This window comes from Hipposideros armiger, unplaced genomic scaffold (assembly GCF_001890085.2).
Source record: "Hipposideros armiger isolate ML-2016 unplaced genomic scaffold, ASM189008v1 scaffold_90, whole genome shotgun sequence".
NCBI lineage: Eukaryota > Metazoa > Chordata > Mammalia > Chiroptera > Hipposideridae > Hipposideros > Hipposideros armiger.
Genome location: NW_017731440.1, coordinates 4,140,768 through 4,158,198, shown reverse-complemented (window position 1 = coordinate 4,158,198; position 17,431 = coordinate 4,140,768). Strand labels below are relative to the sequence as shown.

The 17,431-nt window shown below is 35.1% G+C and overlaps 1 protein-coding gene across 2 annotated transcripts in view; it reads right to left on the bottom strand.

Moving 5' to 3' along the window:
• Positions 1-17,431, bottom strand: part of BAZ1A (bromodomain adjacent to zinc finger domain 1A) — an 89,808-nt gene that overhangs the window by 7,326 nt on the left and 65,051 nt on the right. For both annotated transcript variants that reach the window (XM_019644730.1, XM_019644731.1), the window contains 5 exons: positions 14,177-14,301; positions 10,823-11,419; positions 8,569-8,732; positions 7,712-7,866; positions 6,018-6,166 (listed from right to left, as the gene is read on the bottom strand). In XM_019644730.1, the coding sequence (XP_019500275.1) occupies positions 6,018-6,166; positions 7,712-7,866; positions 8,569-8,732; positions 10,823-11,419; positions 14,177-14,301 (1,190 nt within the window). The remainder of the gene's footprint in view (positions 1-6,017; positions 6,167-7,711; positions 7,867-8,568; positions 8,733-10,822; positions 11,420-14,176; positions 14,302-17,431) is intronic.

Here is a 17,431-nt window from a genome sequence, read left to right as displayed (position 1 = left end):
CACTATAGTGTCTTCTATCTCTAAGAAAGTATTATTTTTAAAATTGCGGTAAATAAAAGACCCCATACCTAGTTTGGTCCTATCATGCCATCTTTCCTATTATTATCCTCAAATAAAACCTCTTGGGCAGTAGCATAATGTTCAAGAGAATGTGGGCTGCAGAGTCAGTCTGCCTTGATTTGAGGTGAGTACTAGCTCCCTATGTGAGCTTGGGTGAGTTACCTAAGCCCCCTATGCCTTAGGTTCTTCAACAGTAACGTGGGTAGTATCTACTTCTGAGGGCTGTTGGGAAGATTAAATGAGATAATACACATAAGACAGGCAAACTGAATGTCACAGAGTAAATGCTATTATTGTTATCATTATTCTTGCATTATACTGTTCCTCCAATATGCAGCACTTTAGAAGATATGACACAAGTCCCTACCTTAAAATTTTTTTTTAATATAGCCAGGAGGGTGAAGATACACACAGTAAGCTGAAGTCATAAAGCAACACATCTGCTAAACACTGGTGGGTCTTGAGCTCCCGTTTGACTACTGGGCAGGGTAAGAGAGATAGGACGTGAAACATAGGGCCTGCCCAATATAGTGAGTCCCCTCTAAAGAGCTAGGACACCAAAAGGCTACACTTTCAAGGTGGAAAGGGTACCATGAAGAAATAAAGAGGTAGCAAGGAAATCTGCTCACCTAGACTTTGGTGTTGGGTAGAATAGGGAAATAAAGATACTGTAAGAATATGTAACTATAAGCAAAGTCATTAACAGATTTAAAATCTGAAAAGCCACAAGCTAAGATTTTAAAGTGGTCCAGGGTTGGTAGTGACCTCAGGTAAATGGCAGACTTAAGTACAAATCATTCCAAATTCTCCCTGAAGAAATATCCATAGGCCAAGTTCTGAGGAATAAGCTGATAGTCAAACCCAACAAGGCACATGTGGAAACAAAACACTATAAGCAAGAGCCAGCAGAATCTGACCCATAAAGACTTGAGGTATTAGAATTAGACACAGAATATAAAATAACTATGTTTAATATGTTTTAAGAAATAAATGTTTGAAAACATGAGTAAATAAGAAGTTTGAAAAAGCATTTGAATTTCTGAAAATAATACAGGTTAATTACTCAATGGGAGAGAGAAAAAAATGGATAGGTCAAATGGCTCCTCGGACAAAGCTAAAGAGAAATATGAGCAAAGTGGGAAATAAATGCAATAATACAGTCCATTTGATTTATGTCTACCCTTCTCATTTAGTGCTTTCTATTTATCTTGGTTTTTGATAAAAGGTTTCACGAAAAGTTCTGGCCTGAGTGGGGACCTCCAAGGAAGGAGAGAGTAAGAGCAGCTAGTTCAAAGATCTTGAAGAAATCTTTCTGGATAAATCAGAGGGCATTCTTACTGGCAATGGCAAGAAAAAACATTGCAGAGCCCAATGTGGAAGAGGGGAAGAAAAAGATAAATTATGGAGAACCTTTGGAACCTCGAAGGTCAGTTTGAATGATTTTTAACTCAAAGGTTGGTGAAACACTATGGATTTTGATCAAAGAGGTGCTTTAAGAAATTAAACGGTGGTAGCTCAAGGTTCAAGTTTTATCCCATCTACTACCCATTTTAAAATATTCTAAATATAAAATATAAATTGATGTCCACATTTTTCTATTTTCATATAGTATTTAAATAAGGATAAAAAACAGTATACACAATTGAGTCCATTTTTTTTAAACCTTGCTTCTTCAGATTATACAACTTTCACAGGCAGAAATGTCTCGTTTCTCTTTTATTTTCCATTATCTGCTAGCACAGAGAAATTCCTCAAGAAATTACTAAATGAAAGCATTTTACTATTGGTAGAGTCATATGATCAAATGTTACATTGGGAGATTTCATACTGTTAACTGTCAGTGTACAGTAACCCATGTGACCATGCCATGTAGGCTTCTCTAGGAGCTAAAACAATAAAAATGCCTACCCTGTAATTCTCCCTATGCTAGTAAAAGAAAAAAAAATACTATGAATAAGACTATATGCAAAATAAGTAAACATGCATTCCATAGCTGTTTATTCTTTTCACTAATATCTATGTATACTAAAATTCACCAATGTTAACTTTTTACATACCGATTTAAAAGAGTGTGATTAGCTGAGGTGTGAAATTTAAAAAGGAAAATGTTAGGAAGATGATATTGTTTTATAAGCTTGCCCAAAAAACTATTCCCTTCCAAAATATCAAATCCAAGGCTTTCCTTCAAAAGCTAAATATGTAAACCAGTACTCAGCAATCTAGAAATTAAAATTATAATTCTTTAAAGACAGGTCTTTAAAAAGTTAAGAATTTACCATCGCTCACACTAAATTGATCTTCCTTTCTCTTTCTCTTGTTCTTTTTTTTTCTAAGATTTTATTGGGGAATTGGTGGAGGGGAACAGCACTAGGGAATTGGGGAAGGGGAACGGACAAGTTGCTGTCCTTTTGTTCTTTAGTCTAGTTGTGGAGGATGTCGCTTCACTGGCCTATGTTGGTATTGTGATCATTTCGCTCTTCCCGGCTGAGGCAGTCGGTTGCCAGCTGGTGGACGGCCGCTCATGGCGGCTCATGGAAGCTCTTGTGGCTGCCGGCCGCTCATGCTGGCTGCCAGTCACTCACGGTAGCTCATGGCAGCCCACTGCAGCCCCACTGCAGCCCACACCATCGCTGGCGACTCACAACAGCCCAGCTCCAGGTCGAGCTGTTGTTCACCATCTTAGCTGTAGAGGGTGCAGCGTCACTGGCCCTCATGTGGGATCCGAACCAGCGGCCCTGCTGCTCAAAGCTGGCGTCCCAAGCCAACTCTTAACCAACTGAGCCACTTGGTGGCCCTCTAGCTCTCTTTTGATCTTTATTAATTTCTGTGTTACCTAATTTCAAATTGATAAAGTTAGTTTGAGGATTTTTTCATAGTTTAAAGATTTAACCATAAGCATGACTTTATAAATGATGAAATTATCAACCTAAGCAATTTTCACATCTTACCTAAAATAATTAATTGAAATATGATTATCTTTCTCAAGTTAAAAAAAATCCTAGTTTTATCAATGTGATTAATCATTAGAATAAAAAGAACATACTAGGGAAGGTAGAACATAGAATTTTTTCTTACTTGCTTCCTCAAGAAACTGAAGTAATCTGAATCTAAACTGGAAAAATTCTTACTATAGGTTAATTAGCTATGTTGAAAAATTATCAAGAATGATAAATTTTTATATTCTACTCAAACATTCATAAAGTTGGAACCCTCTTTTCTCTCCCTGGTTAAGGATATTCTTGATTACCTTGTTCCAAATATTTAGACTCTTTAGAAATCCCAGAGGCACCTCCATCTCCTGCTATCCCGTTCAAAACAGACCCTTTAAAGACTTAAACATAAAATGAAGAGCTACTGACATCAGTTACAGTATTAACTTTTTATGGGGCAGCAATGGTAGATGGTAACACCCATATTATAAATGATCAACAACTGACTTTGACCAATATATACTACCAAAGTAAGTTAGCCCTTTCCTATTTTACTTATTTTTTAAGAATCCAAATTAAAATAGTTTTAAAAAATATCTTTCAGGATGAAATGCATGTTCTAACTAACACTGCTCTATATAATAGTGCTGTTTAATGCATAAGAACCCTACAGCGCTCAGCTCTCATACAACCTACTAGATATAAGTTGCAACATCTCCCAGTGTTAAGTTTTTTCTGTTGTCTAAATGATAAGATGTATTGATGAAAATATAGATACGCTAAACAATTAATTTGATTTTTTCCCTTTTTAACTTATAAACAACTTTAATTGACGGTAATTTCAGAAGTGAAACAATGAACTGTTTTATCCCTTACCCTTTTTGAAATCACAGGATTAATGTGTACTAGTAATATCTTACATTTATAAGAGCTATTATGATTTACACATAACTTTTAATTGAAATTTTAATTGAAATAATTGCAGATTCAACATGTGGTTGTAAGAAATAACACAGAGAGATGCCTTGTACATGTAACCTGATTTAGACACAGGAAATACTGAGAAATATTGAAGACTGGGAAATAAGAGTTATATAGTAAATACAAACTCTGATATCTTTGTGAGCTGCTATCATGTGTATTTTATTTCTTACAAATGCTACTTTCAATGTGAAAAGTGAGTTATCAAGCTCATGGTGGAATTATCAATTTATAAAAACATATGAATAGTCTTATTAGAACAATGAGATACAGGCCAGAAGCTCTTCAATTAAAAATAGACACATTACAAATATATTCACATTCCAAAATTGCTCTGATAGCACCATCTATTTATAAAATTTTGTTCTTACTACTCAACAGGTAATATTCAAATAATTTTTTAAGGATTTTAGTCTATTCAAGTTGCTTTCTAAATATGAGACCAAAAAGATATGGTTTTAAAAAATTGTTTTTCTAAAAGTAAACAGAAATAGTCTCAGAGATATAGAGGAACAACTGAAGGTTGCTAGTTGGGAGGGGGGTGGGGATGAGGGTGAAAGGGAAGGGATTAGACAGCATAAATAGGTAACTACAATATTGTCACAGGGATATGAAAGACAGTTTGAGAAATGTAATTAATAATGTAAATATTTTTTTTTATTATGTTTCAGGTGTACAGAACAATGCAATAGTTATCCTTTTCACCCCTCACAAAGTAACAACTCCCCTTCCCCCATCCACTGCCCTCCCACCACTGATATCATACTTATCTATTACAATTCCATTGACTCCATTCCCACACTCAACTCCACATCCTGTGACTATATGTATATGTAATTATAGTTGACATACCATATTATTCAACATCAGCTTCAGAAATACAGTGTGGTGGTCAGGCCTCTATACTGTCTATGAAGTGGTCTCCCTAACCAGACATGAGTCCATCTGGCCCCGTAAAAAATATTTAATGGTGTAAATATTTTATAGGGTGTCAGGTGGTCACATGTCTTGTTAGGGAGACCACATTATGGATGGGGTAGAGGCTTGATCACTGCACTGTACACCTGAAGCTGATGTTGTATAATATTGTATGTCAACTATAAGGGAATATATATATATACATGGGATGTGAAGTACAGTGTGGGAGTAGAGTCAAAGGAATTGTAATAGATATGTATGATTTTGGGGGGGAAGTAGGGTGGTGGATTGGGGGAGAGGGGTTGTCACTTTGATGGGTAAAAAGTGTAACTATTGCATTATGTTGTACAGCTGAAACTAATTTAAAAAAATGTGTATTTCAGAATAAAAAATTGTTTTTCTAGTACCCTATTATTGAGATATAAATTATTTTGATATGATGAATTATAAATTCAACATTTGAGAAAGACCACAGGAAGCAGAGGTAGTTATGACATTAAAATTGATTCAGAACTTGAAACACATATTTTCCTAAAGACATAATGATTATGTTCCTTGATTAGTCCCTACAAGCATATTAATTTCATAAGTTGCTGAAACATGATCCAGATAGTATTATTTCTATCATTCTAACCATAAATGATAGAGCATTTCCTCATCTTTGTAGCCTTTAACACTTGGTATTTCTGATTCAGCACTCATACAGTGATCAGTTAGTGACCCACATTATCAAACCATACCCCTAATGGCGGACATTTATGTAGCTCTTTGGGGTTCTGTTTTAAATAACAACAAAAAAAATTTATGTACAATCTTTGATTATTCAGGGTCTGGCTAGTCACAGGTTTTGGGAATCTTTCTTTTGATGAAGGTTTCACAAAAGAAGAGACTGAAAGAAATAGTTAAAAAGACAGCTATTAAAATGACTGGATATCTAAAATAAAATTTTAAAACAGTATTTAAGTATTATTTAAAAAATAAATCTCACCTGAAAGAACTCATATATTAAAATGAAAATACAATCTTAAGTTTTTCAAATCAATCAACTTCATTATGTCAGCCAATAAAGCTCTATTTCAAAATCATCTAAAACATAACTAATATTTTGAATTAAAAACAGATACTTACCAAGTGGAGCTTTGAGAAAACGCCGCTCAATGCCCTGCTCTATTTGAAAAAGTGCCATTGCCAGATAATGAACCACATTGCTCACTGATTGCGGTGTACTTGCATTAGTTGAGACAGTACTTGGAGTTTCTGTTTTTATGCCCAAAAGTCTACAATTAAAACAACGAAAGAATTTGGGTACTTAAAAACACTACTAGGTGAAACTTGAGTCCACTCATTCATCCAAATGCTTACTTATACCTGTATAAGAAATAGTTTCCTCAAATACAAGGAGCTCTCATAAGATAGTAGGAAAGGCAGATAAATACATGACAAAAGCTAAACTGAATATCGAGTTATTTAAGGAGGTTAGAAGAGCAAATATTTGGAGGTGGGAAGGTGGATGAGACAAGGCATAGAAAAAAGGTTTTAGTGAGGTGACAATGATGGGCCTCAAAGGATAAATATCTCAGGCAGCTTATGTCTGTTGCTCTTGCTTCTACTTTTACTGGGTAGGACACTTATAGCTGCCTTCTAACTAGTTCCTTAGTCTCCAATCTTACTACCATGGCAATAAATCTCCATGCAGCAGCTGAAATGGCAATTTAAAAGTACAAACCCATTCACTCAAAGCCTTTGGTACGCTTCCCTCCCAGTATCATGTCTTTCCCACATTTAGGTCTCAGGTTCGGAGTCACTTCCTCTAGCATTTCCTTTGCTGTCTTCCATGTTCTACCATGACATAGTATGTACTACACTTGCACTGGGTATTTACTTCTACCAGAAATCTCACCGTGTTCTATAATTGCTAGCTTAATGTCTCTCCACCATTTCCTTCTAGACAATAAACTCCTTAAGGGCAGATATTATCCAGAATAACTCCAAAAAGGTAAAAACATTGTGGCCGGCCGAGCGGCGCAATGGTTACGAACTGGCTTGGGACGCCAGAGGGCCCTGGTTTGGATCCCACATATGAGGGCCAGTGACACTGCCCTCTACAGCTAAGATGCTGAACAACAGCTCAACCTGGAGCTGGGCTGCCGGGAGTCGACGGCGACGATGCAGGCTGTAACCCCTGCGGCAGTGGGTTGCCATGGGCTACCGTATATAGCCAGCAGCCAGCGGTGAGCGGCCAGCAGCCGCAGTGAGCGGCCGTCCAGAAGCCGGCGACTGATCTGTCTCATCTGGGAAGAGCGCAATGATGGTGCCAACTTGGGCCAGTGAAGCAATGTCCTCCACAACTAGACTGAAGAACAAAAACGACAGCAACTTCTCTGTTCCTATCCCCTCAATTCCCCAATTAAAAAAAAAAAGGTAAAAACATTATCTATAGATATAGATATAGGTTCTGATTATTAGTTCAAATAATGTTTAAGTCTACCACAATTTATTAAGTTTTCCTACAGAAAAGTAAAATAAATAGTATAAAGTTACTTTCTGAAATTAATAAAACCTTAAGTTTTCAAAGGCTTTTTTTTAAAACTTGAGAAATTACCATTATCCTAACAAGTTGCCTTTGGCTTCATTAGTACAAAATGGACTAACAAAGAGCCTGAGGTTTAGCAAAAATATCATCTCAGTGGCTATAAGTATTAAAGTCCTCATGATAAGATTTTAAAACAATTTTTTGAAGAAAAGAAACATTTACATCAGAAAAATTTATAATTAGAGTGGCAGGGGAAAGTGATGGTTCCTTAAAAAAACCCATTTTATACCTGTCTTTTATTATGACCTTTGCTTGCTCATCAATTTCCACCTCTTCCATATTTTCATTCACAGTTTTAATTATCCCATTTTCCTTGTTTTCTTCACTTAAAAGTTCATATCGTCCATTTTCTAATGCTGATCTCCAGATGTGTCGATCTGCAACCTGTAACAAAACCCAAATTTAGTAACCCTGAAAAATGGCATATGTTGTTCCTAAGAAGTATGAGGTTTAATGTACGTATGAAAAATTCATGAATATTCTAGAACAGATTGTGAATCAAAAAGGGATCTAAAAATAAGATTGCTAAGTGGTCAAAACGGAATCATATCATTCATAGATGGAATAGTACCGTATTCTCTATGTAGGGAAGTTATATACAATTCTAAGATTGGTCACTTGATAGTAGCAAAAAAAGTGACAGATGATAGCAAAGGAATGAACAGAACACATATATCAAGCATGAATTACTTACAGATTTTAAAAAGGTAACAAAGAAACCAATAAACAAACCAGGCTCAGCAGAGCAGGCAGGAGCTAGTCAAGGAAGAAGAAAATATCCTTACACATTTCAATATCTCGGAGGAAAATACCATAAAACAGATATTTAAAAAAATACTAGAAATTAATATTATAAAGGTCAATTACGTTCATTAAATTCTGTTTAGGAAAACAGTCATATAGTATATTTAAGAAAGATTTATTTCCATAGGTAAACATTTTGATGGGAATAAAACAGTTTTTATAAAAAATATCATTCCCTGGTATTTATTCAAAACACACATGCCTTGCCTATATCTAATAAATGAACAAATATGACCCAAATTCTGGTAATTAGGTAAACTAAAAATGGGAACAGGTACAAACCTTGATTGCGCCTAATGTTCCTTGGTAGATTCTGTCTTCAATATCCAAAAGAAAATCTCTCAGCCTCAATTCAAGCTGCCTTTCTGCAGACATCTGAGATGTGTCATATGCATTGGAAGATCTTCCCCGACTATATGTAGGTTTGCTATCAGTTTGAAGTTTGTCTGAAATAGTTATCCAATACCTTTATTATTTCCTTATTAAAAAAATACAATTACCCAATGTGACTGTAATGATTGTGAGATAATGGATATAAAAACACTTAGGTAATTCTCAAGTGCAATTAAAAAGGGGGGGTGAGGTGAAAATGTTTGCACATCATATATCTGATAAGAGACTTGTATCTAGAATATATAAAGAACTCTTACAACTCAATAAAAAGACAAATACTCCAATCTAAAAAACGGGCAAATGATCTGAATAGACTTTTTTTTTTAAAGTTGCAGAAAAGGAGTTTATTAGAAGTAAAAATATATTTCAAAGAAGCAGAAGTGGGAGAAAAAGTGAGAATGGCTCAAAGGCCATTATTAGAAAAGAATGTACACTCCAAAGAGTTTGGAGCGGGCTGAGCAAAGGAAGCTCAAAAGGCCCAAGGGGCCCCAGGGCCAGGGCCAGGGCCTGGGAGTCATTATTAGGAGAGAAAGTACATTCCAAAGAGTTTGGAGTGGCCCTGAGCAGAGGCAAGGCTGAAAATGCTTAAAAGGCGTTGACTGGCCAGGACTTGGGAATTTTTATCCCCTCACCTCTAGAATGGGCTGTTTCTCTTTGGGTGTAGGACCACATGACTGATCTCATCTCTTTAGAAAAGGAGTTTATTAGAAGAAAAGGGAAGTTTTGGATGGAGAGGAGAGGTCTTTAGGGCAGTGCATTCTGTGTGAAAAGACCTTTCTTTAAGGAAGACATACAAATGGCAGAGATGACCATGAAAAAAATGCTCAACATTAGTCATTCAGGAAATGAATGTCAAAACCACAATGAGATACCACTTCACACCTCTAGGATGGCTAGAATCAAAAAGTCAGATAACAAGTGTTGGCAAGGACATGGAGAAATCTTAACTTTCATATACTGTTGGCAGGAATATAAAATGGTATAGCCACTTCAGGAAACAGTCTGTCAGTTCCTCTAATTTAAACAGAATTACTATATGAGCCAGTAATTTCACTCTTAGGTATATACTCAAGAGAAATGAACATATGTCAACACAAAAACTTGTATGCAAATATTTATAGCAGCATTATTCTTAATAGCCAAAAGGCGGAAATGAAATGTCCATCAACTAACATGTAGATAAATAAAATGTGGTATACAATGGAACATTATTTGGCCACAAAAAGGAATGAAGCACTGATACATACAACTTAGATGAATCTTGGAAACATATGCTAAGTGAAAGAAGTCAGTCACAAAAGACCATATATTATATGATAGCCTTCATATAAAATGTTCAAACGTACACAGAAAATAGATTTGTGGTTGCTTAGGTCTATGGGGGGTGGCAGCAAAAGGGTATGGTGTTTTTTTATGAGGTGATGGAAATGTTCTAAAATTGACTGTGATGGTTGCACATATCTGTGAATATACTAAAACCACTGAATTGTACATTTTTAATGGGTGAATTGTACGGCGTATTAATTAAATCTCAATAAAGCTGCTACAAAAAGAATTGTGATCCACAGTTTTTAATCCTGAAGAGAAGTAAAGTAATCATGGCAATGTGCCTCTACATTTAAGTTCTTTACCTAGAGAACCTCAGTAATATAAAAACTTACACCTAAAAACACCTTATTGCTTTCTCTTGTCTGTCATCAATGGAGCAGCCATCAAATAGGAAATGTTGCTTCCTGATCTGCCCTTGCAGCCAATCTCCAAAGAAGTGATCACTAATGAAACCTGCCCCCGACTCTCAACCAAAACACTTAGTGAGTGCCCCTCCTCACTGTTAGATCTCTAAAACTGATGGTAACCTTAGTGCCTTGGGTGTTCAGGGTCTACTGATAAAGGAATGAGATCAGGAAGACTATGTATCTTCTCACACAGCTAGATGTGTTCCTCATAATACAAATGGAACTCAGTGGTATTTAGAGAACCTTCTTTCTCTAAGTGGCAAACTTTCTCTTTCAAACTGAGAACATGGTCCAAATGAAAGATAAGATGTTTTAAATATAGTTCTAATAGTTTGAAAAATGTTTAACCTGAACCAGAGCTTATGGGGAGAGAAAAATAAAGACAAGAGTTTTCATTGAAAATTTACCTGAAAAATGAAATTTCTCTTCAGAAAATTGGGCTAGCTGTGCACATATTCTGCTTTTCTCTTGCAACAAAGTTTCTTTTAAGGCACTTTCTCTATGTCCTCTAGAATTAAGAGCTTCGATAAGCTGGTCTAGCTGTTCACAAGAGCTGTAAAAGCACCACCGATTTGGCTTATGCACTGGTTTTGGCAGCTGCACAGAATCATCACATGGACCTTGGTCAATGTTGGAGGTAGATTCAGACATCAAAGACTCCCCAATTTTCATAGATATCTGAGGATTTTGAGACTGTACATTATTCTGAAATGATGAAGGTCTAGGCAACAGCATGTCTTCAGTGAGACCAGAATAATCCTCTTCAATAAACAATCCAGGAATAGAAGGGAAAATCCAGTATCGCCTATACATGCGGTCACGGCCCAAGGGAAAGATATTGGTACATGCTATGGCACTTTGGATTTTTTCTAAGAGTTCTTTCTCTTTTCGTTGGTGTTCCTGTTTGAAAGCTTCTTCCTCATCAGCAGTGAAAGACTCTCTTGTTACACAGTTGATCTCTTCTTGCCTTGTAAATTCTTTAAATCCATTTTGTCTCCTTTTTCCTATAGTCGAAACAACATTTGATCATCATCATATTTTAAATTTTCACTGGAAAATAAAAGGCTACCCCAAGTTGTTATGTGTCACAGACTGAAATGTCTGCTCCCAAATTTACAGGCGGAAATCCTAAACCCCAATATGACTGTATTTGGAGACAGGTCCTTTAAAGAGGTAATTAAAGTTAAATGAGGTCATAAGAGTGGGGGACCCTAATCTAAGAGACCTGGTGTCCTTATAAGAAGAGGAAGAGGGACCGGAGAGCGTGCTCTCTCCACTTGTGGGTATAGAGGAAAGGTTGTGCAAAGACGGAGAGAAAGTGCTATCCTGCAAGCTGAGGAGAGAGGTCTCACCAGAAATCAACCCTGCTGGCACCTTGATCTTGGACTTCCAGCCTCCAGAACTGTGAGAAAATAAATTTCTGTTGTTTAAGCCACCTAGTCTGTGGTATTTTGTTATGGCAGCACAACAGAGTAATACACTATGTTAATAAGAAACTGGTACACTTAAATACAAAGGGACACATAAAAATCTGTGATCTCCATCCTGGAGACTGTGGCAGAGTCTGTTATTCTACAAAACATATTCAGTCCTTCCTCTAAGGCATGAGTTGGCAAACTACTTCTATAAAGGGCTAGCTAGTAAATACATATTTTAAGCTTTGTGGGTCATATGCTTTCTGTCACAGCTACTCAATTCTGCCATTGTAGCATGAAAGCAGCCATAGGTATTATGTAAATGAATAAGCATGGCTATGTTCAATAAAACTTTATTTATGACCATTAAAATTTGAATTTTATATAATTTTCACATGTCACAAACATTCTTTTAAAATTTTTTCAACTATTTAAAACTGTAGAAACAATTTTTAGCCTATGCGTTATATAAAAACAGGGGGCAGGGCAGATTTGGCCAATGGGCTGTAGTTTACTAACCACTGATTTAAGATAAGAGAACCCTAACTTTTAGTTGGGCACATGGAAATCCAAAGGTAGGACAATATTTCCAAGACCCTCTTTCCCCAGTAGGCACTGCTCCACAAGAAACTTCTAGTCAAAGAGATGGGAGCAGAAGCATTACATGTAACCTCAGAGTTGTGCCTTTCTTTCTTCTTACCCTCTTCTAACTAGCTAGAATGGATGATAAATCATTTTGGAACATGAGGATGGGAGCAAAACCCTAAGGATGGCAGCACCAACAAGATAGAAAGAGCCTGGATTTCTGGTGACCTGCCTGGCTTTTTATGATGTGTTGAAGAATTAAACTTCTCCTTTTATTTCAGTCCCTATTCAAATTGCTTCAATAAGGTTAGGAAGTGTTGTTTCTTCTACCTTTTTTTGCTTAAAAGAGTTTGTAATAAGATTGGAATTATCTGTTTCTTTAAAATTGGCAGAATTAATCTATAAAGTTTTCCAGACTGATGTTTTCTTTGTAGGAAGATTTTTAATACTAATTCAAGATCTTTGTTGGTTTAGAATTATTCACATTTAAAATTTTTTTCATGAATCCATTTTTATAATTTATATTTTTCCAGGATTTTGCCTCTATTTTAAAATTTATTGTCATAAAATTGTATACATTGTCCCTTTATTTTTAAACTTCTACTCTTTCTGTAGTGATGTTACTTTCCTTTTCAGTTTCAATTTTGTTTATTGTGAATGCCCGCCCCCGAATCAATTTCAACAAAGGTTTGTCTAGTTTGTGTCTTTTTCAAAGAACGAACTTTTGGCTTTGTTGTTCTTCTCTATTATGGTTTTATTTTCTACTAATTTCTACTCATATCTATTGTTTCCTTGTATTTAGGGAGGATTATTCTATTTTCCACCTCTAACTTCTTAAATAAATGCCTAGCTCAAATTGCCTTTCTTCGTTCCCAATATGTAAAAGCTATACATTTTCCTCTAAGTAGAGGGACTGTATATCCAACAAGTGTTAAGATGCAGTATTGATTAGTTTTAAATATTTCCTAGTTTCCGTATGGTTTCACTTTTGATCCACTGCTTGGAAGTATGTTTTAAAACTCTAATCATATGAGGTTTATCTTAGACTTCTAAGTTAACTGCATTGTAATCAGAGAAAATAGCCTCTATGACATAGGTGATTTTCTGCCTATTTATAATAACTATTTAGAAAATAATGTACAAAAAAAATACCATGCAAATTATAGGCACAGAATAAGGATCTCCTTCATTAGTTATCAAATGAAGATGGTTAAAGATCCTCACAAGTAATTTGTATCAACAGTTTTCCAAACTTGTATTCCCTTTGATCCAGAAATTATTTTAAGGCAGTAGAGATTTCCATTCTCAGCAATATGACACCAATTACAAGCATTTACTGGTCTATTTAAGAGACATTCAATGAATGTTGAATGAGTACATTATAAAATAAAAACTTCTATTTGGCCTAGTATAATGTAGTAAATATAAAAATTCAACAAAACTTGCTAACCAAAAGTAGAAGTTACAAGAAACTGACCTATTAAGGAAATAGGAATATTGTCTCTTTTCCCTAAAGTATAAATGACATGTGACTGAAGACCTAATCATAAATATACTAATGTAGCTTCATAACACCATTTTATAACAAAATGGTCACCATTTAAAAAACTTATCACAGCTATGAGTTGGGCATTTAAAAAACAAAACACCTTGGAATCACAAATGCAAGTAATCTAATATATATTTCAGAATAAATGAATTAATAAACTGCCTTATCAATTAAAAATAAGCAAGCATGTCCGGAAGAAATTTCTGTATTACCCCTTCTGCCTCTTTTATGTGATCCTGGGTCATCTTCATCTTCGGTGACGGTATCTTGATCTAGCTCCTTTTGCTCTATTTCTTTGCTCTCAGTGCTGGTATCAAAATCTTCCCTTTCTTCCTCCCTTTAGGATAAAAAAAAAAAAAGATTATATTCATTAATGAATATATAATTCCATGCATGAAAAATTTATTGCCTGTGAAGTGTCAGGCATTATGCTTAGGAAATAGTGAATAAGATGACACAGCGTTTATAGTCTTGCAGAGAAAACAGATAATTACATAAATCATGGTAAAATTAAAAAATGTAATAAGTACTAAAAAAAGGAGAAGTTCAAGGTGCTACGGAAGCATTTCAAGAAGCTCTAGATCTAGTCTCAGGGATCAAGAAAGGCTTGTTTGAAGAAGTGACATTTAAACTGAGAGACTAGAGAGACTGGGAAGGGGTAAGGTAACAGAAGAAGAAATCTCCATTTTTAGCAGAGGTGATAATATATGCAAAGTCATGGAGCTGAAGGTAAAAGGAAGAGCTTTAATTTTCAGCAGAATGTAAAAGAAAAACAAGTAATCCAAGATATGGATGAGAAAAAGGCAGGGTTAGATCACAGTGGGCCTTGTAGGGCATTATTCAAAAAGCTATGGTAAAAAAGTAGAGTTTAGAAAAGGGACGCTATATGATTAGAAAGCACTTTGGCTGCTACGTGGAAAATGATCTGGTAGATTAGGGGAGACCAGTAAAGAGGCCACTATAATAGTGCAGGTAGCTGGCTGGGAGGTGATGGTGGCTCATAGTAGAAAGGAGATAAACAGACAAATAGTGAAGGAGAGAAGTAGACAAATTTCATATGTAGTTAACTAGGCAGAATAAACACAGTATGGATGTTTTACCTAATCCATTATATTGTCCAAATTAAAACTAAAATTGTATGAACCCTGAAAATAAATTCCACCATATGTTCTATACACAAAACGAGGTTTGCAACCTCCAATGTATTCCTTCAGGAGCCAGAAAGGTACTGTAATGAGTAAGGCTAGATGAGTATAAAAAATACAAAGTAGTGGGATCTATAATATGCTTAGTTTCTTTAAAAAACAAAACAAAACTGAGATATCACAAGGAAAAAAATTTGTGACTTTGTGAGGTGATGAATATTAACTAAATTTACTGTGGTAATCATGTCGAAATATGTGCATATATCAAATCATTTAGTTGTACACCTTAAACTAATACAATATTATCTGTCAATTATATCTCAATATAACTGGAAAAAGTTTATAAAATGTAAAAAAAAATTGATATAATTCACCTACTGTAAAAATCACCATTTTAAAGTGCACAATTCAGTGTTTTTTAGTATATTCACAGAATTGTGTGATCTTTATCCCTATTTAATTCCAGAACATTTTCATCATACCAAAAGGAAAACACCTTAGTAGTCACTTTCCATTTTCTCTTCCCCATTGCTCCTGGTTACCAATCACCTACACTTTCTGCTATGGATTTGCTTCTTCTGGACTTTTCATATAAATAGAATCATACAATACATGACTTTTTGGGACTAGCTTCTTTCATGTAGCACCACGTTTTCAAAGTTCATCCACATTGTAGCATGTAACAGAATTCCACTCCTTTTTATTGCTGAACACCATTCTGCCGTATGGATATACCACAAAAGGGATATATCGTTTTGTTTATCCATCCATCAACTGACAGACATTGGGTTGTTACCATTTTTTGGCTATTAAGAATAATGTGGTTATGAACTTTTATGTAAACATTTTTGGGCGAACATTATGTTCTTAATTCTTTTCGAATGAAATTGCTGGGTCATATGGTAATAGATGGTTTAATTGTTTAAGGAACTGCCAAACTTATCTAAACCGGCTGTACCATTTTATATACCCACCATCAATATATGAAAGTTCCAACTGTTTCAACATTCTCACCAGCACTTGTTATTGTCTCTCAATTGGATTATAAACATCCTAGTGTGAAGTAGTATCTCATTGTGATTTTGATGTGCATTTCCCTAATGACTAATGATGCTGAGCACCTTTTCATGTGCCTCTTATATATCTTGTTTGGAGAAATGCCTATTCAAATCCTTTGTCCATTTTTTTAATTGGGTTGTCTTTTTATTGTTGAGTTGTATGAAATCTTCATATATTCTAGATATTTCACTATTATCAGATATATGATTTGCAAATATTTTCCCCATTCACTGGGCTGCCTTTTTATTTTCTTGACAGTGTTCTTAGAAACACAAAAGTTTTTAATTTTGATGAAGTCCAATTATCTACTTTATCTTTGATTACTTGTGCTTTAGGTGTTTTATCTATTAAGTTTCTTAAAGTATCCCAATTCAAATTCTTGAAGTATTGTTGATGGACATATAAAATATAGTTGTTGCAAGTTTGTGACCTATGATCTTAAGACTTAATAGGTAATTTTACATGTAAGTATAATCAAAAGTCAATATATTAATTTTGGAACACTGAGGCTTTTGGAACCTTCCTTTGCAGATTTTGTAAAAAGAAAAAAGATTATTTCTGCTAAATTTAAATATGGTTTGCCATTTTACAATATGGAAAAATACCCACTTATCTTCATAGTCGATCTTCATTCCAAATATTTTGAAATGCAATAGAATACTTAGTGAGGTAGTGACGAAATTACTTAAGGTGCTTTCATCCTTTCCTTATACCTTCTACCAAAACCTCCAATCTTATCCCTATTCTTCAATAGGCTCAGAGGAGCTCTGTGAAACACAGTGTACAACTGTGATGATGATGGTGGTGGAGGGAGGAGATATTACTATTAATACTAGAAATATATTATTAGTTAAAAATAAACTATTAAAAAGTTTTCTGGGGGTGACCAGTTAGCTCAGTTGGTTAGAGCGTGGTGCTGATAACACCAAGGTTGCTAGTTCGGTCCCTACATGGGCCAGTGTGAGCTGCGCCCTCCTTAAAAGAGTCAACTATGCCATTGTAGCATGAAAGCAATGTGTAACCAATGACGATGGCTGTTGCCCAATAAAAAATAAAGTTTTCTGGGAAATTATCATTAATAACATTAATTCTATGAGAAAATGAGTTCTAGATTCCTTGTATTTTTTAAACCCAACAAATGTATACTTGAGGACTATCTATATGTAAATTTCATAGGCTCACCAACATAATTATTGGGTTGTTGGAAAAGTCATGAAACATTTTTGCAATGAAAAACATAGAAAAATACGTCATGACTTTTCT